We start from the raw sequence: 23,562 nt of genomic DNA on the forward strand, positions 1-23,562 counted from the left end.
AGAGAGAGGGAGAGAGATCGGGAGAGGGGGAGAGAGTGAGAGAGAGGGAGGGGGGGGAGAGAGAGAGGGATAGATGGGGGAGAGAGAGGGAGAGATGGGGGAGAGAGAGAGAGAGGGAGAGAGAGAGAAAGGGAGAGATGGGGAGAGAGGGAGAGAGAGAAAGGGAGAGATAGGGAGAGAGGGAGAGAGAGAAAGGGAGAGATGGGGAGAGAGGGGGAGAGAGGGAGAGAGAAGGGGGGAGAGAGAGCAAGGGAGAGAGAGAGAGATAGAGAAGTGGGGGGGGGGAGAGGGAGAGAGGGAGAGAGGGGGGAGAGAGACGAGGAGAGAGAGAGGGGGAGTTATAGTGTATAAAACAAAGAGTTTGAGGTAAAAACAACATCAACCTGATGATTAGTGTGGGTGGAGCTTACACAAGCATTCCCCATGATTAGCCCCACCCATTTTACACTGAAAGAGGAAAGTGGAGTTCACTTTGTACCACAGATGGTGTTTCTGACGATGACCTGATCAGACACTAATATCAACTTTCTATATCTTTATATTTACATTGAATATATTATAGAGTTATTAGTGATGAAGAGCACAGGTGTGAACACTAACCTGGGGATTTAGCATAGGAGGCATGGAAGCAGGAGAAGTTAATGAGGGCGTAGGAGGCCAGGAAGAAGTTTGAGATGATGGGAGCGATGACGTTCAACTCCGCTGGACAGAGAGACAGGTTTAATGATAATATCATGAGTTTTAGCTTCCACACACCATCCCCCAACACACACACACACACACACACACACACACGTTCCTCACCGATGAGGATGAAGGCCACGGCGATGAGGAAGGTGAGCACGTATCCTCGGATGGGTTCGTTATTTTTACCGTGACCTTTAGCGAAGAAATGCAGCGCTTTGTAGATATTATCCTTACACAGAGCCTGGGACCGAGAGAGAGAGAGAGAGAGAGAGAGAAACACATCTAACCTCATCTGTATCATCTCTCAGGTCTACTACAGGTGTCCACCTTCATACTGCATCTCTGTTGTGATAATTATGCGGTATTATCATGCTAAAACTAGTGCTAATGCTAGTGTGCTAGTGTACACAGTGCTAGTGTGTGCTAAGCTTGGATGTTGGTATGCAGCATACTAATGTGCTACTGTAACCGGCCGGTGTGTAGTGTGTAGTGTGTAGTGTGTTAGTGTGCAGTGTGTTAGTGTGTTGTGTGTAGTGTGTAGTGTGTAGTATGTTTGTTAGTGTGTTAGTGTGTAGTGTGTTAGTGTGCAGTGTGTTAGTGTGTTGTGTGTAGTGTGTTAGTGTGTAGTGTGTTAGTGTGTTGTGTGTAGTGTGTTAGTGTGTAGTGTGTAGTGTGTTAGTGTGTAGTGTGTTAGTGTGTTAGTGTGTAGTGTGTTAGTGTGTAGTGTGTTAGTGTGCAGTGTGTTAGTGTGTAGTGTGTAGTGTGTAGTATGTTTGTTAGTGTGTTAGTGTGTAGTGTGTAGTGTGTAGTGTGTTAGTGTGTAGTGTGTTAGTGTGCAGTGTGTTAGTGTGTAGTGTGTAGTGTGTAGTATGTTTGTTAGTGTGTTAGTGTGTAGTGTGTAGTGTGTAGTGTGTTAGTGTGTAGTGTGTAGTGTGTAGTGTGTTAGTGTGTAGTGTGTTAGTGTGCAGTGTGTTAGTGTGTAGTGTGTAGTGTGTAGTATGTTTGTTAGTGTGTAGTGTGTAGTGTGTTAGTGTGTAGTGTGTAGTGTGTTAGTGTGTTGTGTGTAGTGTGTTAGTGTGTAGTGTGTAGTGTGTTAGTGTGTTAGTGTGTAGTGTGTTAGTGTGTAGTGTGTTAGTGTGTAGTGTGTAGTGTGTTAGTGTGTAGTGTGTTAGTGTGCAATGTGTTAGTGTGTAGTGTGTAGTGTGTAGTATGTTTGTTAGTGTGTTAGTGTGTAGTGTGTAGTGTGTAGTGTGTTAGTGTGTTAGTGTGTAGTGTGTAGTGTGTTAGTGTGTAGTGTGTAGTGTGTTAGTGTGTAGTGTGTAGTGTGTTGTGTGTTAGTGTGTAGTGTGTAGTGTGTAGTATGTTTGTTAGTGTGTTAGTGTGTAGTGTGTAGTGTGTTAGTGTGTTGTGTGTAGTGTGTTAGTGTGTAGTGTGTAGTGTGTTAGTGTGTAGTGTGTTAGTGTGTTAGTGTGTAGTGTGTTAGTGTGCAGTGTGTTAGTGTGTAGTGTGTAGTGTGTAGTATGTTTGTTAGTGTGTTAGTGTGTAGTGTGTAGTGTGTAGTGTGTTAGTGTGTAGTGTGTTAGTGTGCAGTGTGTTAGTGTGTAGTGTGTAGTGTGTAGTATGTTTGTTAGTGTGTTAGTGTGTAGTGTGTAGTGTGTTAGTGTGTAGTGTGTTAGTGTGTAGTGTGTAGTGTGTTAGTGTGTAGTGTGTTAGTGTGCAGTGTGTTAGTGTGTAGTGTGTAGTGTGTAGTATGTTTGTTAGTGTGTTAGTGTGTAGTGTGTAGTGTGTAGTGTGTTAGTGTGTAGTGTGTAGTGTGTTAGTGTGTAGTGTGTTGTGTGTAGTGTGTTAGTGTGTAGTGTGTAGTGTGTTAGTGTGTAGTGTGTTAGTGTGTAGTGTGTAGTGTGTTAGTGTGTAGTGTGTTAGTGTGCAATGTGTTAGTGTGTAGTGTGTAGTGTGTAGTGTGTAGTATGTTTGTTAGTGTGTTAGTGTGTAGTGTGTAGTGTGTAGTGTGTAGTGTGTTAGTGTGTAGTGTGTTGTGTGTTAGTGTGTAGTGTGTAGTGTGTAGTGTGTTGTGTGTAGTGTGTTAGTGTGTAGTGTGTAGTGTGTAGTATGTTTGTTAGTGTGTTAGTGTGTAGTGTGTAGTGTGTTAGTGTGTTAGTGTGTAGTGTGTTGTGTGTTAGTGTGTAGTATGTTTGTTAGTGTGTTAGTGTGTAGTGTGTAGTGTGTTAGTGTGTAGTGTGTTAGTGTGTTAGTGTGTAGTGTGTTGTGTGTAGTGTGTTAGTGTGTAGTGTGTTATGTGTAGTGTGTAGTGTGTTAGTGTGTAGTGTGTAGTATGTTTGTTAGTGTGTAGTGTGTTAGTGTGTTAGTGTGTAGTGTGTTAGTGTGTTAGTGTGTAGTGTGTAGTGTGTTGTGTGTAGTGTGTTAGTGTGTAGTGTGTAGTGTGTAGTGTGTTAGTGTGTAGTGTGTTAGTGTGCAGTGTGTTAGTGTGTAGTGTGTAGTGTGTAGTATGTTTGTTAGTGTGTTAGTGTGTAGTGTGTAGTGTGTAGTGTGTTAGTGTGTAGTGTGTAGTGTGTTAGTGTGTTGTGTGTAGTGTGTTAGTGTGTAGTGTGTAGTGTGTTAGTGTGTTAGTGTGTAGTGTGTTAGTGTGTAGTGTGTTAGTGTGTAGTGTGTAGTGTGTTAGTGTGTAGTGTGTTAGTGTGCAATGTGTTAGTGTGTAGTGTGTAGTGTGTAGTATGTTTGTTAGTGTGTTAGTGTGTAGTGTGTTGTGTGTAGTGTGTAGTGTGTAGTATGTTTGTTAGTGTGTTAGTGTGTAGTGTGTAGTGTGTAGTGTGTTAGTGTGTAGTGTGTAGTGTGTTAGTGTGTAGTGTGTAGTGTGTTGTGTGTTAGTGTGTAGTGTGTAGTGTGTAGTATGTTTGTTAGTGTGTTAGTGTGTAGTGTGTAGTGTGTTAGTGTGTTGTGTGTAGTGTGTTAGTGTGTAGTGTGTAGTGTGTTAGTGTGTAGTGTGTTAGTGTGTTAGTGTGTAGTGTGTTAGTGTGTAGTGTGTTAGTGTGCAGTGTGTTAGTGTGTAGTGTGTAGTGTGTAGTGTGTTAGTGTGTAGTGTGTTAGTGTGCAGTGTGTTAGTGTGTAGTGTGTAGTGTGTAGTATGTTTGTTAGTGTGTTAGTGTGTAGTGTGTAGTGTGTTAGTGTGTAGTGTGTTAGTGTGTAGTGTGTAGTGTGTAGTGTGTTAGTGTGTAGTGTGTTAGTGTGCAGTGTGTTAGTGTGTAGTGTGTAGTGTGTAGTATGTTTGTTAGTGTGTTAGTGTGTAGTGTGTAGTGTGTAGTGTGTTAGTGTGTAGTGTGTAGTGTGTTAGTGTGTAGTGTGTTGTGTGTAGTGTGTTAGTGTGTAGTGTGTAGTGTGTTAGTGTGTAGTGTGTTAGTGTGTAGTGTGTAGTGTGTTAGTGTGTAGTGTGTTAGTGTGCAATGTGTTAGTGTGTAGTGTGTAGTGTGTAGTGTGTAGTATGTTTGTTAGTGTGTTAGTGTGTAGTGTGTAGTGTGTAGTGTGTTAGTGTGTAGTGTGTAGTGTGTTAGTGTGTAGTGTGTAGTGTGTTGTGTGTTAGTGTGTAGTGTGTAGTGTGTAGTGTGTTGTGTGTAGTGTGTTAGTGTGTAGTGTGTAGTGTGTAGTATGTTTGTTAGTGTGTTAGTGTGTAGTGTGTAGTGTGTTAGTGTGTTAGTGTGTAGTGTGTTGTGTGTTAGTGTGTAGTATGTTTGTTAGTGTGTTAGTGTGTAGTGTGTAGTGTGTAGTGTGTTAGTGTGTAGTGTGTTAGTGTGTTAGTGTGTAGTGTGTAGTGTGTTGTGTGTAGTGTGTTAGTGTGTAGTGTGTTGTGTGTAGTGTGTAGTGTGTTAGTGTGTAGTGTGTAGTATGTTTGTTAGTGTGTAGTGTGTTAGTGTGTTAGTGTGTAGTGTGTTAGTGTGTTAGTGTGTAGTGTGTAGTGTGTTGTGTGTAGTGTGTTAGTGTGTAGTGTGTAGTGTGTTGTGTGTAGTGTGTAGTGTGTAGTATGTTTGTTAGTGTGTAGTGTGTAGTGTGTTAGTGTGTTGTGTGTAGTGTGTAGTGTGTTAGTGTGTAGTGTGTAGTGTGTTGTGTGTAGTGTGTAGTGTGTTAGTGTGTAGTGTGTAGTGTGTAGTGTGTTAGTGTGCTAGTATGCTAGTGAGCTTCTCTCAGACCTGGAAGACTTTTGGAGCACTGACGAGGGAGGCGAGTGCAGAAGAGAGAGTAGCAGAAAACGTTCCTGCAGTGATGAGGGGTCCGAACCCAGACACCATCGTCATCACCTACACACACCCACACAGACACACACACATTAACTCAGTGTATAATAATACATGAGATTTGTTATCTTTAGATTCAGTTTGGACAGGTGGGCATTTCTGGGTTAACCTCTGACCTGGAAGTTGTTCATCAGGCCGTACTGGCACTTGGTGACTGCACATGCAGAAAAGTCATAGCCGAAATCGCAGGCAGCTGAGAAATTGCAGCTTGAACCTGGAGTGATGGTGTCGTTTACATTTCCTGTGGCATCTCGCACGACTGTCGCAGCTGAACACAGATTTTAATCAGTTCACACTCATTATTCACTAATACTCTGTTTACAACCGACACTCATCACTGCCTAAATGTTTCATGGAAATATTGGAAGTGGAGCACGGAGGTGGAGTGCGGAGGTGGAGCGGGGAGGTGGAGCATGCTGGTGGTCAGTATGCTTTGTGTATGTGTCTGTTGTGTATGTGTGTGTGTGTGTGTGTGTGTGTGTGCTAGCAACACCGCAGTGTGTGTTATTATACTGTACAGTGTACTAGTGTTACTGGATAATCCTACATATGCTGTATGATTAGCTGTTTGAGGTAATAGGGTTAGCATGTGTTAGCTGTACTTACACACACACAGCGCAATGCCGAGGTACGTAATTCCTGTGATGAAGATGGCCAGCAGTGTGCCGATGGGAAGAGCAGCCTGGGGATCCTGCATAAACACACACACACACACGCACACACACACACATTAAATCACTGAGTCACCACAAAGACTGATGGGATTTGACCCAAGAACCTCCTGAACACTACACACACTTTTTGATCAACTAACACGCTGTTGTTTAGTAACTGAAAGTGGTGTGTAAATGTTTTTGTGGGCAAATCAAACTCATGATTCTTCATGTGTGTGTCTTACCGTAAATTTCCATACGCATTCACGGCACAGCTGTAAATGTACATTTAGCCACACCCAAAAAAACTCCATAAAAGGCAAAGCTCACAGAACTGACACACACTAACTCCTCCTCCTTTTATAGGGTGCCAATACTTTTCTAATAACTGAATGGCTAGCCTTATTTGTCTTAATGGTTGGATTTGGAATTGCTTTCTTCAGGTCATTAATGCAAAGCCACTAAGTTTCACAAAATGGTGATGAAATGTGTGTGTAAGTGAAATAAAGGTGTGATGCGATTATAACCCCAGGCAGTCTATACGACTTCTCACGTCAGTCCAGCATCACGTGTGTGAGTCTCCTTGTGTGGAATTTTACACAAAAGTGGAGGATAGAAAGGTTTTTACAAACTAACTGGATTAGATGAACACCACATTTCACGTGTAAAAACTTCTGCAAATGTTTAATGAATAAATCTGTTCGTATCCAGCGAGAGTTTACCTTCAGATCTCCAGAAATGTTCGCTCCTGCTAGAATTCCTGTCGCTGCCGGGAAGAAGATGGCGAAGACGGAGAAAAATGTTTCCCCATCGCGGAAATCTGGAGTAAAGTTCTCGGCCATGATGGACGCTGTGGTGGAGTAAACACAGCACAGACAATCAGCACCACAACGTGGACCCAGAGGTTTAACAAGCATCAGTGTCTCTAATTATTATTATTATTATTATTATTATTATTATTATTATTATTATCATTATTATTACTATTATTATTATTATGAAAGTCACCATGGTAGTTGAAGAAGCCTTTGCTTTCTTTGTCCTTTGTGGCGGGAATCACAGTCCCCACAAACACATTCCCAATGGCAGCCAGGAGAATCACCAACAACACAATCTGAGCCTACACACAGATTAAAGACAAACACTCACACTCTTAACATTTATTAATGTAGAAAATACAGAAATAATGTGTGTGTGTGTGTGTGTGTGTGTGCGTGTGTCCGTGTGTGTGTGTGTGTGTGTGTGTGTGTGTGTGTGTGGTCTGACCTTGACCTCCCACTCCATCCCGGCTACCGAGATCCCGAGCAGCAGCACCACAGTGATGCAGCCAATAATCCTGATATCGTTTACTTCATCCACCATGATGGCATTATTCACCTAAAGACATCACAATCCATTAGAGTGTGTGTGTGTGTGTGTGTGTGTGTGTGTGTGTTCCACATTAAACTCATAAAGGTGTGATGTTTTCAGTCTTTAAACAAATCTCAGCACAGTCATTATTTTTATAAAGAATTGTTTGAAAGGTTTCGGTCCTTTATGTCGTCACTAGAGTCTGAAGTGTTACAGCACAGAATATTTTTATTCATGGCAGCTGATAAAAATGGTATATACTTTATTCTGCTAGTTGGTTATAAACAGATACTCAAGCTAGTTAACACGCTAGCTATGATCGGAAAATGGAAATAATTAAGAGAACCAAACAGCATGAATCATCAAAGATATCACTTTAACGACATTATTCCTGCAGCTGAAAGTGAGTTCAGTCTGACCGATCAATCTTTACGTGTGTGAAGTCATACGCTCGGCCCTCGGGGGGTAATAATCACACCTCAGGTGGTGAAGCAGGAGCAGTTAGCAGAAAGACGCCATTTCTCACAGTCCATTAGCTCAGAAATGTGTTTTCCAGCGTGTGGCTATAGAGCTATAACTGCATGTAGAGGAACTGTCTCAGGAACCCACACAGTAATGAATAATACTCTTTAATAAACAACAGAAAAGCTGACTGACTTAGAGGTTTGTACCTTGAGCAGATCCACGACGGTCTCCGCAAATCCCACAACGTACATCGCTACGGCTACAGCGTTAGCAAATGCGAAGATCAGACCGATAGAGCCACCAAACTCTGGACCCAGACTGCGTGAGATCAGATAGTATGCTCCTCCTGATTATACAAACATATATAAAAGAAATATATTTGAAATATAAATATCTAAATATAGAAATATACCATAAACAAATATATATATATATATAAAATATAGAAGTGTGTGTGTATGTGTGTGTGTGTGTACCTCCTCGTACGACTCCGTTAGTGCAGATGGCTGACATGGACAGACAGGTGAGTGTGGTGACCACCATGCTGAGTAAAACTATAATAATCCCCAAACCTGGAGCACACACACACACACACACACACACACACACACAGGTTGCAGGACAGATCATCGCAGCATGTACGTTTTCAGGACAACACTGATAATTCAGAAATATCCGGGAACGCCGCACCACACCATGTTATCCAGAATGGCCGCCTCAGTGTGGTGCTCATATCCGTTGAGTTTATTTTTATTGATTAGATTCAACAAGCATGTGGCACACTTCCTCTCTGATCTGTTTCATCTCCTTTCTGTAAACTTCACTTTTTGAGTATGTGATTATTTTTACACCCATCAAGTCAAATGACTCACACTAATCTGATATTGATTATATTCTTACACTACAGTAAAATCCTAAATAAATAGACTTGTGTGTGTAGTGGAGGGCTGTTGTGGATGATCTACACAATAACTGCATAAATAATAATGCATTTATAGAAGGAAAGAGCCTCAGAGAAAAGTGAAACTGAAACTAAAACTTGGCACGCAAATATGCAGAATACACGTTAACTATAACGCTGAAAATGTTCAGAATATAATATGTGCAGAAAGTTTGTGAGAGTAGAAATGTGTGTGTGTCGGTTTATAAGGTAAAACACTCTGAGAAATACTACATACTCAATACTGCAGGTGAACAATTCATCTATTTGCATTGGCTCCGCCCACTTCTTTACTTACTGATGGAGAAACACTGGACAAAAACTTGATTATTCTGATTCCTTTGCTTTTTGGTTTGGTTTCACACTGTGCATAAATAAACCAACCACAAAACAAAACTCTTTCACTCATTGGTCAGAAATACAGCTGTTGGAAAGGTTCAACCAGCAATCGTGTGTAGAAATCACAAACATCACCCGAGCTCAGAGGACATGGTGCAGGGGATAAATAAACGATTCAGTAATTATAGAAATAACCAGTTCTACCAGATAACAATCCTTCAGAACACATGGCATTTCTGCAGCTCTACCTTTTACATCTCACATCTACAGTAAAACTTCAGCAACACAAAACACACTGCAGGTATGATTCACTTCCTACAGTCGAGTCGATTCAGAATCAAATCACTTTCTCACGGCGAGAGTTTGTGAGCGGATCAGAACCATGGATCTCTGGTGCGAAAGTGTGTATGTGAAAGCACACTAAAGTAAATCAGCTTGTACGTGTGTTTTTATATCAGATTTTATGAAGTTTTCACGTGTTGCGAACAACCAGAACAGAAACAACCACCATTTTACACAACCAAAAATCACAGCTGAAATCCTGAAATTGTTAACATTCCAAAGCAAGCAGGTGTCTAGAAGCTCCGCCCATTCAGCTACAGCGTACCCGCCTCAGGTCGGTATTTAAACAACGATTTTAACTTCATCAGAAATGGCCTGCTGTTCCACTCGGGGTTTCTGAAGGTGTGAAGTTAGTGCCGCAGGACTGCCTCGAAATCTGCCATTATTCACACACCATCGGCCTGGAAAACACATTTCTGAGCTAATGGACTCTGAGGAATGGCTTCTTTCTTTAAACTGCACTCGCTTCAGCACCTGAGGGCCAAATAGATAAACCTATGACCTCATACTGAACCACTTTAAAGTAAACCATCTTACATTTCTAATAAGGCTGCGTCCTGAAGACGTCTGGAATTTACAGAGTGCTGTGAAAAAAACTAAACTCGTCTCTCTGGTTGTGTGTGAGGATTAAGTTTGATTTTATTCTGTGGTGATTTTACACACTTGATTCGATACAGGGATTTGAACCTGAGAAGAAATCTAGCTAATGTTATCATGTTAAAGGTCAACTGATAAATATTACCCAGCGTCCCCTCAGATAAACATTACAGTTCATTCAGAACCGTTTTCTGACCTCAGTGATATAATTAGGTCAAATTAGCGATGTGTGATTCATGAGTGAGTCAACTCTTTGAATTGGCTCTTTGAGTCATGCTTATGAATCACAAATCAAATGTTTGATGTGAATAATGGGAGTCGACCCTCCGCTCTGAAGAATCGTGTTGGTGATGGGAAATAGTGGTCAGATTATAAACATGAAGAAATGAGAATGTTGAGAAATGAGAAAAAGTAATATTGTAGTAGGAAACAAAGGGAAGTTTATTACAAAAAAAATCAAACATTTGTTTTCAAAACGGTCGACATTTGGTCGACATTTATCTGAGTAAAGTCGAAATTAAATAATCCCTATTCGTACCTCTTTACTGTACACTAATGATGATGATGATGATCAGGAAGTCACGGGATTAATTTTAGAGTTATATTAACATTTCTTCATTAGTTGTGTGTGTGTGTGTGTGTGTGTGTGTGTGTGTGTTCACCTGCTCCGGCTTGCCCAAAGACCCACGAGAGACGAATGAAAAGCATCACACCCCAAATATTCAGCATACACCTCACCTGCACAACACACAGTTATTCAACACACACACACATGTGATACACTCTGATAGTACACACACAGTACTGTGTGTGTGTGTGTGTGTGTGTGTGTGTGTGTGTGTGTGTTTAAAATACTCACCAGTACTCCTTTAATCCAGCCAAATTTAATCCCTCCCGCTTCGTCCTCTGCAGGGGGAGGAGCTTCAAGATCATCACTGGGTAAAACATCACTGCCTTCACTGTCATCCAGTGTGTCAGAGATATCCACATCTCCATTCTAACACACACACGCACACACACGCACACACACGCACACACACACACACACACAGAGTTTAATTCAGTTTTATTTGTATAGCACTTTTAACAATGGGCATTTGTTTCACAAAAATACTCTGCTCTCATGGATATTAAACTATTGCAAACACAACACAGGTTTATACAAAACATTAAAGATCCACCTCCATATTTAACCGTGGGCATGAGGTACTTTTCCATATGGCTACCTCTCTGTGTGCTCCAAAACCACCTCTGGTGTTTATTACCAAAAAGCTCTATTCTGGTTTCATCTGACCATAGAACCCGATCCCATTTGAAGTTCCAGTAGTGTCTGCAAACTGAAGACGCTCGAGTTTGTTTTTGGATGAGAGTAGAGGCTTTTTTCCTGAACCCCTTCCAAACAACTTGTGGTGATGTAGGTGACTTCAGATTGTAGTTTTGGAGACTTTCTGACCCCAAGACACAACTAACTTCTGCAGTTCTCCAGCTGTGATCCTTGGAGATGTTTTGTCCACTCGAACCGTCCTCTTCACAGTGCGTTGAGACGATATAGACACACGTCCAATTCCAGGTCGATTCATAACATTTCCAGTTGACTGGAACTTCTTAATGATTGCCCTGATGGTGGAAATGGGCATTTTCAATGCTTGTGCTATTTTCTTATAGACACTTCCCATTGTGTGAAGCTCAACAACCTTTTGCCGCACATCACAGCTATATTCCTCGCTCTTACCCAGTGTTATGAATGACTAAGGGAATTTGGCCTGTGTGTTACCTCATATTTATACCCCTGTGAAACAGGAAGTCACGGTTGAACAAGTACCTGCTCCTAGTCACCCAGGTGTACTAAATAAATGTAAAATATCAATGGGAAAATACTTCAAATATATTTGTTCTCAAAGGAATTCATAGGGGTGCCAATAATTGTTGCACACCTATATTTATCAAAGATTTTTTTATTTGGATTAAACGGTGTTGTGTTTGCAATTGTTTATATCCATGAGAGCATTTTTGTGAATTTTTAAAACAAAAGATCAAAAGGTTAAACAGTAAAGACGACTTTTCACAGCCTTCTTTGCTCATATTTACCAAGGGTGCCAAAATTAATGAAGGGCGGTGTATGTGCAGACCATTTACCATTTAAATCACATCATTAGTTTTTGATCCTGTTCTGTACTAGAACTTGTGTACCAGTAACACACAATAAGAAGATAGCTGTTCTTTCAGAAGAAAAAATGGACATTTGCAAAAAATTTAAAAATGAAATGTAAAATAGCAGGACATGTTGTATTAAGTGTTATTTATGTTGTATTAAGTGTTATTTATGTTGTATAAAGTGTTATTTATGTGTATAAAGTGTTATTTATGTTGTATAAAGTGTTATTTATGTTGTATAAAGTGTTATTTATGTGTATTAAGTGTTATTTGTGTTGTATAAAGTGTTATTTATGTTGTATAAAGTGTTATTTATGTTGTATAAAGTGTTATTTATGTTGTATAAAGTGTTATTTATGTGTATAAAGTGTTATTTGTGTTGTATAAAGTGTTATTTGTGTTGTATAAAGTGTTATTTGTGTTGTATAAAGTGTTAATGTTGTATAAAGTGTTATTTATGTGTATAAAGTGTTATTTATGTTGTATAAAGTGTTATTTGTGTGTATAAAGTGTTATTTATGTTGTATAAAGTGTTATTTATGTTGTATAAAGTGTTATTTATGTTGTATAAAGTGTTATTTATGTTGTATAAAGTGTTATTTGTGTTGTATAAAGTGTTAATGTTGTATAAAGTGTTATTTATGTGTATAAAGTGTTATTTATGTTGTATAAAGTGTTATTTATGTGTATAAAGTGTTATTTGTGTGTATAAAGTGTTATTTATGTTGTATAAAGTGTTATTTATGTTGTATAAAGTGTTATTTATGTGTATAAAGTGTTATTTATGTTGTATAAAGTGTTATTTATGTGTATAAAGTGTTATTTATGTTGTATAAAGTGTTATTTATGTTGTATAAAGTGTTATTTATGTGTATAAAGTGTTATTTATGTTTATAAAGTGTTATTTATGTTGTGTAAAGTGTTATTTATGTTGTATAAAGTGTTATTTATGTGTATAAAGTGTTATTTGTGTGTATAAAGTGTTATTTGTGTTGTATAAAGTGTTATTTATGTTGTATAAAGTGTTATTTATGTGTATAAAGTGTTATTTATGTTTATAAAGTGTTATTTATGTTGTGTAAAGTGTTATTTATGTTGTATAAAGTGTTATTTGTGTGTATAAAGTGTTATTTATGTTGTATAAAGTGTTATTTATGTTGTATAAAGTGTTATTTATGTGTATAAAGTGTTATTTGTGTGTATAAAGTGTTATTTATGTTGTATAAAGTGTTATTTATGTTGTATAAAGTGTTATTTATGTTGTATAAAGTGTTATTTGTGTGTATAAAGTGTTATTTATGTTGTATAAAGTGTTATTTATGTGTATAAAGTGTTATTTATGTTGTATAAAGTGTTATTTATGTTGTATAAAGTGTTATTTATGTGTATTAAGTGTTATTTATGTTGTATAAAGTGTTATTTATGTTGTATAAAGTGTTATTTGTGTGTATAAAGTGTTATTTATGTGTATAAAGTGTTATTTATGTTGTATAAAGTGTTATTTATGTGTATAAAGTGTTATTTATGTTGTATAAAGTGTTATTTATGTTGTATAAAGTGTTATTTGTGTGTATAAAGTGTTATTTATGTGTATAAAGTGTTATTTGTGTTGTATAAAGTGTTATTTATGTTTATAAAGTGTTATTTATGTTGTGTAAAGTGTTATTTATGTGTATAAAGTGTTATTTATGTTGTATAAAGTGTTATTTATGTTGTATAAAGTGTTATTTATGTGTATAAAGTGTTATTTGTGTGTATAAAGTGTTATTTGTGTTGTATAAAGTGTTATTTATGTTGTATAAATTGTTATTTATGTGTATAAAGTGTTATTTGTGTGTATAAAGTGTTATTTATGTTGTATAAATTGTTATTTATGTGTATAAAGTGTTATTTGTGTGTATAAAGTGTTATTTGTGTTGTATAAAGTGTTATTTATGTTGTATAAAGTGTTATTTATGTTGTATAAAGTGTTATTTGTGTTGTATAAAGTGTTATTTATGTTGTATAAAGTGTTATTTATGTTGTATAAAGTGTTATTTGTGTTGTATAAAGTGTTATTTGTGTTGTATAAAGTGTTAATGTTGTATAAAGTGTTATTTATGTTGTATAAAGTGTTATTTATGTTGTATAAAGTGTTATTTATGTGTATAAAGTGTTATTTGTGTGTATAAAGTGTTATTTGTGTTGTATAAAGTGTTAATGTTGTATAAAGTGTTATTTATGTTGTATAAAGTGTTATTTATGTTGTATAAAGTGTTATTTGTGTGTATAAAGTGTTATTTATGTTGTATAAAGTGTTATTTGTGTGTATAAAGTGTTATTTGCGTGTATAAAGTGTTATTTATGTGTATAAAGTGTTATTTATGTGTATAAAGTGTTATTTATGTTGTATAAAGTGTTATTTATGTGTATAAAGTGTTATTTATGTTGTATAAAGTGTTATTTATGTGTATAAAGTGTTATTTATGTTTATAAAGTGTTATTTATGTTGTGTAAAGTGTTATTTATGTTGTATAAAGTGTTATTTGTGTGTATAAAGTGTTATTTGTGTTGTATAAAGTGTTATTTATGTTGTATAAAGTGTTATTTATGTGTATAAAGTGTTATTTATGTTTATAAAGTGTTATTTATGTTGTGTAAAGTGTTATTTATGTTGTATAAAGTGTTATTTGTGTGTATAAAGTGTTATTTGTGTTGTATAAAGTGTTATTTGTGTTGTATAAAGTGTTATTTATGTTGTATAAAGTGTTATTTGTGTTGTATAAAGTGTTATTTATGTGTATAAAGTGTTATTTATGTGTATAAAGTGTTATTTGTGTTGTATAAAGTGTTATTTATGTGTATAAAGTGTTATTTGTGTTGTATAAAGTGTTATTTGTGTTGTATAAAGTGTTAATGTTGTATAAAGTGTTATTTATGTGTATAAAGTGTTATTTATGTTGTATAAAGTGTTATTTGTGTGTATAAAGTGTTATTTATGTTGTATAAAGTGTTATTTGTGTGTATAAAGTGTTATTTGCGTGTATAAAGTGTTATTTATGTGTATAAAGTGTTATTTATGTGTATAAAGTGTTATTTATGTTGTATAAAGTGTTATTTATGTGTATAAAGTGTTATTTATGTTGTATAAAGTGTTATTTATGTGTATAAAGTGTTATTTATGTTTATAAAGTGTTATTTATGTTGTGTAAAGTGTTATTTATGTTGTATAAAGTGTTATTTGTGTGTATAAAGTGTTATTTGTGTTGTATAAAGTGTTATTTATGTTGTATAAAGTGTTATTTATGTGTATAAAGTGTTATTTATGTGTATAAAGTGTTATTTGTGTTGTATAAAGTGTTATTTATGTGTATAAAGTGTTATTTGTGTTGTATAAAGTGTTATTTGTGTTGTATAAAGTGTTATTTGTGTTGTATAAAGTGTTAATGTTGTATAAAGTGTTATTTATGTGTATAAAGTGTTATTTATGTTGTATAAAGTGTTATTTATGTGTATAAAGTGTTATTTGTGTGTATAAAGTGTTATTTGTGTGCTGCTGAAAGATGAATGTGGAAGACAGTTAGTTAAATGAAACCAGACTGATCTGTGGTTTAACTCTGTGGTTTAAGAGACTTGTGGATTTAGGTTTCTATCAACTGGCAAGAAAATACGAAATGAAGGAAAAAATCATTTAATATTTAAAACTCCCAGGATCTGAATGATATTCTCACAGGAACTACACACACATTCCCCTGTAGTCCTGTAACTTCAGGTTCTTCAGCTGTCGCTCTGCTGGACCCCATAAAGGTTTTACCTAGAACCCTACAGCAGAGTGATTCTGTATCAGAAGGGGTCCAATTACCTGTGTTTTTCTGGAAGCTAAAAAGTGAAGCCTCACATAAGACGCTTCTCTCGCAGATAAAACGAATAATAACAACATCAGTGACATCAAGACAAAAAAAACAGGACATTTTTAAAATTCTGAGTGAAAAAAAAATTGTATAAAAAAATCTTGTTTTGTTGTAATTCTTGTTGTAATTAGGAATAAATACTAACTGTTCATATTGCTATAAGGCATAACGGTTTAATACACACCCACAACACACACACACGCAGTGACTTTCTGGCCTCGTTAACATTAATTAGGGTGTTTTAGGGTGATCAGATCATTACTCATAAACACAGTGTGATTAAAATATTATTGATTTCAGATTAAACACCGTTACACATCATTATTGAACATCTCGTTTCTGCACAGACTGATGACCAGAACAAACACAAAACACACAAGTGTGTGTGTGTGTGTGTGTGTGTGTGTGTGTATGTGTGTGTGTGTGTGTGTGAAAGTTAATATTCACCAAAATCATCATAATTAAGTACATGTGTGTGTGTGTGTGTGTGTGTGTGTGTGTGTATAACTCATTCCACTGCAGAATAAAGCACAGATGAGTCGCCACATAACCAAGTCCAGATTTGATGAATATGCAAATTAAGAATGCCCCAAACCTAGACATGCCTCAACCTTGTAAGGCAACACTGTAACTTGTAACCGTGTTGAACATAGTTTGCTCTTATATCTGACGAAGTCGTTAAACCTGTGTGTCACCTTATCACACCATGTTTAACATTAACTCCGATTTTCATTGTTTTCAGCTTTAAAACACGGCACAATGAATTTTTCTATAAAGCTTACAGTGAGTTAAAATGCTGTATAACTCTACAGTGTCTGTGTCAGCGTTTCATTATCTAATAAAACCCCGAGAGGTTGAGATGATCGCTCACTGAACCCTCGCTTATTTATCAAAATGCAGGTTTTTAGGGTCATATATAAAACGACTGTCAGCGTCGTTAGAGCTGTGTGTAGAGCTTTGTGGAGATAAAGCAGTGTGTATTATTCTACAGTACGGTGTGTTTGAGCTCCTCATCACATCACTGACCTTGTTGAAGACCTGGTGAAGCTCCTGCAGTGATGGTCTGATGGCTCGCTGTCCGCTCACGCTCCCGGCGTTCCGGTAAAAGTTGATGTTGGGCGCTCGGTCCAGCGTGTTGTGGCCGAATGCGCTCACCACCGATGGCCTGATGGAGCGATGCTCCACGTTTCCATAATCGTTAGCAGAAAATGAGGTCTCCTCGTAAAGCGGAGGATCGTCTTTAGACTTCTCGAATGCTGGATTCTCCATCTGGGATCCTGTCAGTTTGATCAGTTCAGCAGATCTAGACAGTAAAACTTCTCAATTTCACAAAAACAATTCTAAAAACGTTTTAAAAGGGAACTTCACCTTCACCTGAGCTGCAGAATGCACTCACTTTGAAACTAAAATGTTTCTTAATATATCAGCACTTGCATTAATCCTCCTGGATGCAGAAGTTTGCTGATCTTTTCTGACTCTGAATGCTAACGTTCTGCACTAACAGGCTGCTTATATATGATTCATATCACTCCCTCTGACACACGATTGGCTCAAATGGCATTTTTTTTTATCCACAAACCCAAAAAATGCTTGAGCAAGGGGCATGAACACATCCTTGTTCCATCAAAGAGGACGCGGGACGTGCGTTTAAACTTTAACCAGGCCATAAACGCAGACAGAAAGATAATAAAGCAGCCAGTTGAGGACAGGATCACTGATTATTAATCGCATTGTGTTTGAGACAATATGCACAGTGATATGATTCTGGGTTTATTACAGTTCTATTAATGTTCCATTAATGTTCTCTTAATGTTTTATTAATGTTCTATTAGGATTATTAAACCAGTCAGGTTTAAATTTCAGACTGAATCGATACGGCTGCTATACCAGCATCCTGCAAAGAAACTCTTTCAGAGAGAAGTGTGTAACAGCTGATTAAATCTCTCACACGTTCAGTCTGATCTTCAGATAACAATCTCAGAAATCTGATGAGGATCATTAAAAACAGATCTCAGACTGAAGTTTACTCAAACTTGACTCATTATACTGAAATGATTAATAACAGGACGACATGGTGACGTACAGCAAATCAGAGCACGGTTAAAAACCCCAAACCCACTGTAGGACCTGGGAGTGGACCAGTGAGGCTTTGTGAATTCTGAGAAATACCGGGATATATAAGATGCCTCTACCAGGAGGTTAAAACTTGGCTGTAGATGGAGCTCTCAACAAGATGATGATCTAAAATACAACTCTAAATTACCACAGAAACCGTCACGTAACACAAAATGTCTGTCAATCAGACTGTGGATTTAAAACCTGATAAAAACATGAAGATGATGTCCACATACTAAAGCCTGAGAAAGTAAAACCATTTTAACTTGTTTGCACAAAGGAGTGGACCAAGTTCTTCTACATGTCTGAGATCTTCTAAATGTGTCTGAGATCTTCTAAATGTGTCTGAGATCTTCTACGAGATCTACATTTGTGTGAGATTTCTTCATTTTCATGAAGTGTGCCAATAATATTGGGATTGATTGTTAATGTTAGTAGGAAATAATACTAAAGGCTCTCTATTCTTCTCTCTCTCTCTCTCTCTCTCTCTCTCTCTCTCTCTCTCTCTCTCTGTGTGTGTGTGTGTGTGAGTTTCTTGGTGAAAGTTAATGGTCCTGAATGTGGGTGTGTCCTTGGCACACTGAGGTGTCAAGCTGAACATCGGAATCATGTGAAACTTTCCATAGGTGTATGTGTGTGTGTGTGTGTGTGTTATGAGTTAATGTGAAGCCACTAATAATTGGAACATGCTGTGGGTGCTTGTACACACACACACACACACACACACACACACACACACACACTTCCTTATTGTCGTCCCGTATATGAATTGCAGGAAGAATTCTGAGAACTGATGGCTGTCATTCATGTGACCTTCAGGAACTTAACAGAAAAATACATTTTACAGAAATTATAAATAAAAAGATTATAATTTATAATGTAACATACTACTACTACTACTACTACTACTACTACTACTAATAATAATAATAATAATAATAATAATAATAATTACTGACATTATTAACACTATTACAAAGAAACATTTATTCACTATTATTTATACAGATCAATAACAGTAAATATAAACAGTATTATATTATAACACTGTAATATAATGAGATAAATATAATTTATTTATAGAATGTTTATTTTTATTCTATCATTTTTAATCTTTTATTATTTATTCCAGGTTTAATATCTTTTGGTTAGATTATTTTTTTACTTCACTTTCCTGCTGGAGCTGTTGCTGCCATGGTTACAGCCCTCAGCATGGCCTTGTGCACTGTAGCTTCAGGACCGATCCAGCAGGTGGAGACACACTGTCCTGTTTCATTACATCACCTAGCAAACGCTGTGCTCTGACTGGCTGAGAGCAATATGGTGTGTTCTGATTGGCTGAGAGCAGTGCAGTGTGTTTTGATTGGCTAAGAGCTGTACACTGTGCTCTGATTGGCTGAGAGCAGTATGGTGTGTTCTGATTGGTTGAGAGCAGTGCAGTGTGTTTTGAATGGCCGAGAGCTGTACACTGTGTTCTGATTGGCTGAGAGCAATATGGTGTGTTCTGATTGGCTGAGAGCAGTGCAGTGTGTTTTGATTGGCTGAGAGCTGTACACTGTGTTCTGATTGGCTGAGAGCAATATGGTGTGTTCTGACTGGCTGAGAGCAGTGCAGTGTGTTTTGATTGGCCGAGAGCTGTACACTGTGCTCTGACTGGCCGAGACCGGTATGTTCTGGTTCTCTCTATACGTCTCTTTGTAGTGTTTCTCTCTTTACAGCTAGCTAGATTTAATTGTCATTGTGAAGTCACCAGCGTCCTGATGATCAAAACTTTGTCATAAACAATTACATCATGACAATCAGAAAAGTGAAACGGAACTTTATAATGCTGTAATTTGGTACTTATCACGGTGGGGAACTTTTATAATCATGAGTCTGCAGTGACATGTAAAGAGCAGTAAACATAAAACGATGTGGCTGCTCTTTCCTTTAATACATTAATATCTATTACACTGAGACACATGCCGCTAAGTGTACACTTCTTTCTGAATCCCTAAACCGCTGATCTGCTCAAATGACACCACATTATCGTCACGGTGACCATGTGTTTATCCTGCAGGGGTTCACTACTTTATTTACTCTCACAAAACCTATTTTCAGTACTTAAGAATGCAGTTTTAGTGTGGATCGACAGGAAACACAGACGGAATAAAGTTATGAGAAGCTTTATAATAGATTATGCACATTTTATCATTTGCAGTGAAGCTTCTAGTACGATTTATAAACAGACACAAGATCCAGCAACAGAGTGTTATTCCACATTTAACTTCACTCAGAAGAGGGAAAGAATCTTATCACAAACACAAAGTGACTTTATTGCACAACAAATACAAAACCACAGTATGACACACACACACAATCTTAAAGGTGCTGTACATCACTGTATGAAGGCACAGAATCTGAAACTGACAGCACTAAAGCACACGCAGTGATAAAGTGCAAAGAGGAAGATCTACAATCCTAAAACAACTGGCTGTGTTCCAAACGCTAGCATTTCATAAAAGAATAACAAAGAAGAGTTACTGAAATAACTGTGCGCAATAAACACACTCCCTCACACAGTGTATGAACACTCACACATCAAATCACCATCAGAAGCAAAGCCTGTGTTTTCTACAGTTTCTAAAAATATCTAGTCATGAACTCTAGCATTTGGGACGGAGCCGTTTCCCTCCATCGCCTTCATGTTTCGCTTCTACAGAAAGGTTAGTGGTTTCAAAACTTCTCATTGCTGTCATGTAGAAAGATGGAGGATGAATCACAGTGACTCACACACACACACACACACACACACACACACACACACACACATTAATAGAATATTAGCTACACACCAAACTAACAAAAATATGTTTTGGTTTTGTCTGAACAGACTACAGATACACATTAAGAGCTCTACACAGCTGATGACCTGTAACAGTCCAAACTGCTGCTCCACTGTTCTGTGTTTGCTGTTTATGTAAACATTTTCAATTCTGACAGAACAAAAATGCAGAAGCTTTTTCTTCCTGCGATACCTAATTTAAGTGTCACGGTGAGACAATTCAGGTCAGACATACTGTACATACATGAGAAAAACACTGAGCAGAGGTTTCAGTGCACACTATCATCCATCTGAAATGTGTATCTATGGTTACACAGGTCCAAATTTACACTTTATACCCTGTTTGAAGTGGTTCTTAATGCACTAAAGTGGATTCCAGCAGTAAGACTGCATTAAAATCTGATATCATCCACCCACCCACACACACACACACCCACACACACGCACACCCACACACATACACACACACAAAACCCTTGGCAATGAACAGTAAACCTTTCAGACAGTTCAGTAACCTGGATTGTTGCATTTTTCCTACCAGGAGATCAGTTTATTTACACAGGTTTGTGTTTTAGACAGATGCTGACTGATATTGTTCATTATCAATCCAAAAGCAGGGATAGGAAAAAGATAAGCTTGCCAGGCTCCTGTATGTGCAAGAGGGCAGATAGCTCCGAGTGTGCTGCAGCGTGAGCAGCTGTTGATTGGCTTCATGTGTCTCAGAGGAGTAAATGTTATCCTTTAGCCTCCACAGTTGGTTGGAAGTTGTCTTATGATAGGAGACTGCTGGGTAGTGGGTGGCAATTGGCAGGTGACCAAGTTAGGGTGAAAATGGGGGATGGGGGTATGTTATTTCATTGTGGTATCTGTGTTGTTACATTAAAATCATCATGATACATGTTCGATACGAGTTCCGTGTTTCCCACATTGCTAGACATTTAGCCAGGTGTGGTTTCAGATAAAGGTGTGGAGATTTTACAGATGAGTGTAAGGTGTGCTCACAAAAAAAGGTTTGGTCCAAAGTAGAGTTGTGGAATTAGCTAAAAATCAAAGGTGTGGCCTCAGATATGGGTGTGGCCTTTAGACGTGGTCATGTCCTCCGGAAAGTTGTGGCTTTTGGTGAGATTCTCTTGCTTTAGTCTGGCTTTAGATAAAGCTGAGGCCTCATTTAATGTTGTGGCCTAAGGTAAGGGTGTGGCCTCAGGTAAGGGTGTGGCCACAGGCAAAGGCATGGCCTCAATTAAAGGTGTAGCATTAGGTAAGGGCATGGTGTCAGGTAAGGCCATTGTGCCATGTAAAGGTGTGGCCTCAGGTAAGGGTATGTCGTCAGGTAAGGGTCTGGTGTCAGGTAAGGCCATTGTGCCATGTAAAGGTGTGGCCTCAGGTAAGGGTATGTCGTCAGGTAAGGGTCTGGTGTCAGGTAAGGCCATTGTGTCATGTAATGGTGAGGTGTCAGGTCAGGGCTTAGTGACAGGTAGGCATGAAACATCATGGAAGGGTATGATAAAAGATAAGGCTGTGAAGTGCATGATCTCGGATGTGCTTTTAGTTATGGATGAAGATGATGTCTCTCAGGTATCAACAGTGGTCCTGGAGTTCCCCTTGTCCTGCATATTTTAATGTTTTCCCTGCTCCCAACACACCTATTTCAACTAATTAGCTAACTAACATTCCTTCCTGAGTTGAAGTGGGTGTGTTAGAGCTGGGAAAATTGTGCAGGACAGGGAGTTCTACAGGAACAGGGTTGGGAACATGTGTCTTAGAGGATGGTCTCATAAAAGTGTGTGATCTCACACAGGGGGTGTGGCATGACATCAGATAAAGACATGAGCTCAGGAAGGGTGTGGCTTAATTTACAAGTGTGAGGCTATAATGTCAAGGTAGGGCAAGATGTCAGATGAACCTTCCATTTTGGATAAAAATGGGACATCTGTTAAAGGGACGTGGCCTCAGATTAGGGCATGTTCTCAGGTGAGGGCATACTCAAACGTCCCTTTTTCAAGCCTCTCCAGTCCATCTCCCCAGTGTGAGGAGGGCATGCTGCTATAGGGGTCCAGAAGGATCCGGAAACATCGGACAATCAGCAGAGCAAGAAAAACCAACAGCATCAGGACAAAGGCAAACACTGTCTTCTGTTCCAGAGTCAGAGTGTTCACCATCATCTCACTGCCGCTCACAAATGAATGGTTATAATGCACGCTACACATCATCACTTTAACACTTCATCTTGAGAATTTTGAGGAGCTCAAAATCAGTAGAATATCTGGAGAAAGGACAGACAACCACATAAGTTATTCTTACAACCACTAACATCAGGTAAAAAGGAATATGAATATTTTGTTTATTTAGTCCCTATAATTGATTCTGCCTCAATCTCAACACCTGTCCTGTGTATACCTCAGCCCTGATCCTATGTCAGTCTCAGCCCTTTATCCTTGCCTCAGTTCCTGGCTCTGATCCTGTGTTAGTACCAAGGTCTGTCTTTGATCGCATGTACAGTATACTATGTATCTTGTAGCCCAACTTTGTTCACATGACTAGCACAGGATCAAGGCCAGGATAGTCTCAAGTTCTGTCCTCAATTCTGTGTCACCCTGAACTCCATCAATGATGCTGTGTTAGCCTCTGTCCCTAACCCCCTTGTAATCTCAGCCCCAGTTCTTGTCTTTGTCTACTATCCCATCCCTGATACAGGGGCAAAGACTCAATCAAGATCAGAGACACAAGCAAAGCCCCTACTTCAGGCCCTGTTTCTGTGTCTGTCCCTGTATCAGTCACTTATACAGTACCTGTCCACCTCCACCTTTGTCTCTTTGGTTCCAATATCTGTTTCCGTGATCCAGTCCCAGTGCCTGTCCACACACCTGATCCAGTCCCAATTTCTGTCCAAGACCCTGGTCTA

At 38.1% G+C, this 23,562-nt stretch overlaps 1 protein-coding gene across 1 annotated transcript in view; it reads right to left on the reverse strand.

The window, feature by feature from the left end:
- Positions 1 to 17,156, reverse strand: part of slc12a1 (solute carrier family 12 member 1) — a 31,983-nt gene extending 14,827 nt beyond the window's left edge. The window contains exons 1-13 of the mRNA XM_053623844.1: positions 16,748 to 17,156; positions 10,537 to 10,674; positions 10,340 to 10,415; positions 7,936 to 8,031; positions 7,666 to 7,805; positions 6,911 to 7,021; positions 6,653 to 6,764; positions 6,367 to 6,494; positions 5,598 to 5,682; positions 5,108 to 5,259; positions 4,887 to 4,994; positions 805 to 928; positions 601 to 702 (exon numbers count right to left, since the gene is read on the reverse strand). Of these exons, the coding sequence (XP_053479819.1) occupies positions 601 to 702; positions 805 to 928; positions 4,887 to 4,994; positions 5,108 to 5,259; positions 5,598 to 5,682; positions 6,367 to 6,494; positions 6,653 to 6,764; positions 6,911 to 7,021; positions 7,666 to 7,805; positions 7,936 to 8,031; positions 10,340 to 10,415; positions 10,537 to 10,674; positions 16,748 to 16,990 (1,615 nt within the window). The 5' untranslated portion in view covers positions 16,991 to 17,156. The remainder of the gene's footprint in view (positions 1 to 600; positions 703 to 804; positions 929 to 4,886; positions 4,995 to 5,107; positions 5,260 to 5,597; positions 5,683 to 6,366; positions 6,495 to 6,652; positions 6,765 to 6,910; positions 7,022 to 7,665; positions 7,806 to 7,935; positions 8,032 to 10,339; positions 10,416 to 10,536; positions 10,675 to 16,747) is intronic.
- Between the last annotated feature and the right edge of the window lie 6,406 nt (positions 17,157 to 23,562).

Source organism: Ictalurus furcatus, chromosome 4 (genome assembly GCF_023375685.1).
Source record: "Ictalurus furcatus strain D&B chromosome 4, Billie_1.0, whole genome shotgun sequence".
NCBI classification, from domain to species: domain Eukaryota; kingdom Metazoa; phylum Chordata; class Actinopteri; order Siluriformes; family Ictaluridae; genus Ictalurus; species Ictalurus furcatus.